The sequence below is a fragment of the Babylonia areolata genome, chromosome 25 (genome assembly GCF_041734735.1).
Source record: "Babylonia areolata isolate BAREFJ2019XMU chromosome 25, ASM4173473v1, whole genome shotgun sequence".
Classification (NCBI taxonomy): domain Eukaryota; kingdom Metazoa; phylum Mollusca; class Gastropoda; order Neogastropoda; family Buccinidae; genus Babylonia; species Babylonia areolata.
Genome location: NC_134900.1, coordinates 29,239,870 through 29,244,869, shown reverse-complemented (window position 1 = coordinate 29,244,869; position 5,000 = coordinate 29,239,870). Strand labels below are relative to the sequence as shown.

The 5,000-nt window shown below is 50.7% G+C and overlaps 1 protein-coding gene across 2 annotated transcripts in view; it reads right to left on the bottom strand.

The window, feature by feature from the left end:
* The window catches only part of LOC143299911 (IQ motif and SEC7 domain-containing protein 2-like), a 77,586-nt gene that overhangs the window by 72,545 nt on the left and 41 nt on the right, over positions 1–5,000 (bottom strand). For both annotated transcript variants that reach the window (XM_076613425.1, XM_076613426.1), the window contains exon 1: positions 3,840–5,000. This exon is cut by the window's right edge and continues 41 nt beyond it. In XM_076613425.1, coding sequence (XP_076469540.1) covers positions 3,840–4,903 — 1,064 coding nt within the window. In that variant the 5' untranslated portion in view covers positions 4,904–5,000. The remainder of the gene's footprint in view (positions 1–3,839) is intronic.

Below are 5,000 nucleotides of genomic sequence, written 5' to 3'. Positions count from 1 at the left end.
GCCTCTACTCTGGCTTCCTGCACAACACGGTATCACTGTCAACCTGTTGGGTTTACAACACACTCTATTCACAGAGCCTCTACTCTGGCTCCCTGCACAACACGGCATCACTGTCAACCTGTTGGGTTTACAACTAACTCTATTCACAGAGCCTCTTCTCTGGCTTCCTGCACAACACGGCATCACTGTCAACCTGTTGGGTTTACAACTAACTCTATTCACAGAGCCTCTACTCTGGCTTCCTGCACATCACGGCATCACTGTCAACCTGTTGGGTTTACAACACACTCTATTCACAGAGCCTCTACTCTGGCTTCCTGCACATCACGGCATCACTGTCAACCTGTTGGTTTTACAACACACTCTATTCACAGAGCCTCTACTCTGGCTTCCTGCACAACACGGCATCAATGTCAACCTGTTGGTTTTACAACACACTCTATTCACAGAGCTCTTACTCTGGCTTCCTGCACAATTGACACGGCATCACTGTCAACCTGTTGGGTTTACAACACACTCTATTCACAGAGCCCTTACTCTGGCTTCCTGCACATCACGGCATCACTGTCAACCTGTTGGTTTTACAACACACTCTATTCACAGAGCCCTTACTCTGGCTTCCTGCACATCACGGCATCACTGTCAACCTGTTGGGTTTTTTTAAAATTATTTTATTTTATTTATTTATTTATTTATTCATCTTTTAACAACAAACTCTATTCACAGAGCCCTTACTCTGGCTTCCTGCACAACACGGCATCACTGTCAACCTGTTGGGTTTTTTTTTTAAAAAATTATTTTATATTTTATTTATTTATTCATCTTTTAACAACAAACTCTATTCACAGAGCCTCTACTCTGGCTTCCTGCACAATTGACACGGCATCACTGTCAACCTGTTGGTTTTACAACACACTCTATTCACAGAGCTCTTACTCTGGCTTCCTGCACAACACGGCATCACTGTCAACCTGTTGGTTTTACAACACACTCTATTCACAGAGCCTCTACTCTGGGTTCCTGCACAACACGGCATCACTGTCAACCTGTTGGTTCTACAACACACTCTATTCACAGAGCCTCTACTCTGGCTTCCTGCACAACACGGCATCACTGTCAACCTGTTGGTTTTACAACACACTCTGCTCACAGAGCCTCTACTCTGGCTTCCTGCACAACACGGCATCAATGTCAACCTGTTGGTTTTACAACACACTCTATTCACAGAGCCTCTACTCTGGCTTCCTGCACAACACGGCATCAATGTCAACCTGTTGGTTTTACAACACACTCTATTCACAGAGCTCTTACTCTGGCTTCCTGCACAACACGGCATCACTGTCAACCTGTTGGTTTTACAACACACTCTATTCACAGAGCCTCTACTCTGGCTTCCTGCACAACACGGTATCACTGTCAACCTGTTGGGTTTACAACACACTCTATTCACAGAGCCTCTACTCTGGCTCCCTGCACAACACGGCATCACTGTCAACCTGTTGGGTTTACAACTAACTCTATTCACAGAGCCTCTACTCTGGCTTCCTGCACAACACGGCATCACTGTCAACCTGTTGGGTTTACAACTAACTCTATTCACAGAGCCTCTACTCTGGCTTCCTGCACATCACGGCATCACTGTCAACCTGTTGGGTTTACAACACACTCTATTCACAGAGCCTCTACTCTGGCTTCCTGCACATCACGGCATCACTGTCAACCTGTTGGTTTTACAACACACTCTATTCACAGAGCCCTTACTCTGGCTTCCTGCACAACACGGCATCAATGTCAACCTGTTGGTTTTACAACACACTCTATTCACAGAGCTCTTACTCTGGCTTCCTGCACAATTGACACGGCATCACTGTCAACCTGTTGGTTTTACAACACACTCTATTCACAGAGCCTCTACTCTGGCTTCCTGCACAACACAGCATTACTGTCAACCTGTTGGTTTTACAACACACTCTATTCACAAAGCCCTTACTGTGGCTTCCTGCACAACACGGCATCAATGTCAACCTGTTGGGTTTTTTAATTAAAATTTTTTTAAAATTTATTCATCTTTTAACAACAAACCCTATTCACAGAGCCCTACTCTGGCTTCCGGCACAACACGGCAACAATGTCAACCTGTTGGGTTTTTTAATTAAAAAAAAAAAAATTCATCTTTTAACAACAAACCCTATTCACAGAGCCCTACTCTGGCTTTCGGCACGACACGGCATGAATGTCAACCTGTTGGGGGTTTTTTTATTTAAAAAAAAAAAAATTCATCTTTTAACAACAAACTCTATTCACAAAGCCCCTCTCTGGCTTCCTGCACAACACGGCTTCAATGTCAACCCGCTTCACCGTCACTGCTCCTGTCATAATGATGACCATGATACGGATACCTATATAGCGCCTATCCTCAGGTCGGAGACCAAGCTCTTAGAAGCGCTTTGCAAACTCCGGGTCATTCGCACAACAGGCTGCCTACCTGGGTAGAGCCAGACTGACGGCTGCCACTGGGGCGCTCATCATTCGTTTCATTCGTCGTTCAATCAGATTAAACACTCATGACACAATGCAACACTTTATGTGTTTGACTGTTTCCTTATTTACCACGCCCTGTAGGCAGCAATACTCTGTTTTCAGGGGTGTATGTTCTGGTTTCCATAACCCACCGAACGCTGATATGGAATATAGGATCTTTAACTCTCTCCATACGAATGGCGAAAGAGACTACGTTAACAGCGTTTCACCCCAATTACCACCATCAAAATATTACAAGCGGAAGGCTCTTACGCTGAAGAGGTGATTGTTGACAAAGAATACCACAATTCTGACGACAGAAGCTAAAGATTGGGTCATTGAGACACCCACTGGACATCCGAGGTGTCTGTGTAGAGGAGAAGAGAGGACTGGCCGTACTGAGTGAGTTAACGTGTATTTTTGATCTTCTGCGTGCGCATACACAGGAAAAGGGGGTTCAGGCACTGGAGGGTCTAGACGCACATATGTTGACCTGGGAGATCGGAAAAATCTCCACCCGGCTTTACCCACCAGGCGCCCGGTTACCGAGATTCGAACCTGGGTCCCTCAGATTAACCACTCGGCTATTGTGTCATTCCTCATTCATGTACAGTTTCAGTGTCAATGTCAGCTTAAATATCAAGGAGGTGTCAAAGCGTGCGTAATGATCCACAAGTATAAAATGCTACACCACATCTGTTGTTGAAAAAAAAAACCACAACCACCCACATCTACCCAAGGTTTGTGTAAAACATTAACACATAAGGAAAAACAACAACGAAAAACAAACAAACAACAAAAAAAACCCACAAAAAAAACGGGCACAACCACACATACGCGCTTACTGACACCATTGTGCAAATGCACAGACAGACAGACAGACGCACAAACAAAAACACAGATACACACAGACACAGACTCAGACACACTGACACACACAGACACCCAGCTCCTCCCCCCCAAAAAAAAACAAAGCACCACCACCAACAACAATACAACCGCCACAAATTCCACCACCTCCACCACTACCACTACCACCTCCACCACCACTACCACTACCACGAACACTACCCCTTCACCACAACTACCACCTCCACTACCACTTCCACCTCCATCAACACAACCACCACCACCACTAGCATCAACACAACCACCACCACCACTACCACCTCCACCAACACCAACACAACCACCACCACCACCATCATCAACAACAACATAACCACCACCATCATCAACAACACAACCACCACCACTACCACCACCAACACCACCACAACAGCACCACCACCACCACCACCACCACCAGACAAACTCACTTGTTAAACAGGTTCAGCCCAATCCGGTACAGACGCTTGCGGTGCTTGTCCGTGGGCCTCCGGAGACTGTTGCTGCTGCCGATGCCGCCCATACCGCCGTGCACGTGCTGCTCAGGGGCCATGCTCATCCTCTGGCGGCGCTGGTAGCCCAGGGTCCCTCCTCCTCCCATGGAGGAGCTGACGTCGCCCATGCTGCCCAGGCTGAGGTTCTCCGTGGACATGTTCTCAGAGCTGGGGGAGCTGGAGGAGCACTGGCCGTCGGCGCTGTCCGCCTCGCTCGTCTCCGACACGTTGCTCATCCGCTTGCCAACTTCACCCCCTCCGCCCCCCTTCATGCCGCCGTTCAGCAAGGAAGGGGAGGAGGAGGTGGAGGAGAGGGAGAGGGAGGAGGCCGAGCCCTGGCCCATGCCCATCACCATCATCCCCACGCCCCCCATCACCGTGCTCATCCCCCCGACACCGCCACCTCCTTTGCGTTTCCAGATCGGGGACGACTCCGGGGCGCGGACCGGCGGCACGGGCTTCTGCCGGACCTGGCCTTGACCCTGACCCTGACCTTGACCCTCCCCGGGGTAGTGGTGGTGGGTGTGGGTGTGGTGGTGGTGCTGCTGCTGCTGCGGGGAGGGTTCTCCGGGCTTGCGGGTTCTCATCTTGACGTGGTGGGTGTTCATGTAGTACCTGACCAGCTGGTCGTGAGGCAGAGGCGAGGACGACGACGACTGGCTCTGCAGGTCGTAGGGCAGCTCGCCAACTGGGGAGGCCAGGTCCATGCGGATCTGCGGCTCGGAGAACGACTTGTGGTAGGTGGCGCCCCCTTGGCCCAGCAGCGAAGGGTCAACAACTCCTCCTCCTCCGACGATCGGCTGCGGCAGGCGCTGGTACGAGTCGTACGGCGAGGACGGGGTGAGGGTGCCCGAGCCGGCAGTGGCGTAGGAGGAGGAGGTGGAGTACTCCGAGGAGGAGGCCAGGGAGGAGGAGGAGGGGCGGTGCGTCAGGAACGGGGGGTCCAGGTCCGGGGAGCCCCCGAGACTGCCGACACCCCCCAGGTCGCCGTGCACGTGCATGTGCACGTGGCCAACCCCTCCGCCGCCCCCGCTCCCCTCGCAGCTGTGGAAGCTGTCGGCGAGGATGTCCGTCTCCTTGCTCTCCAAGAGCGTCTCG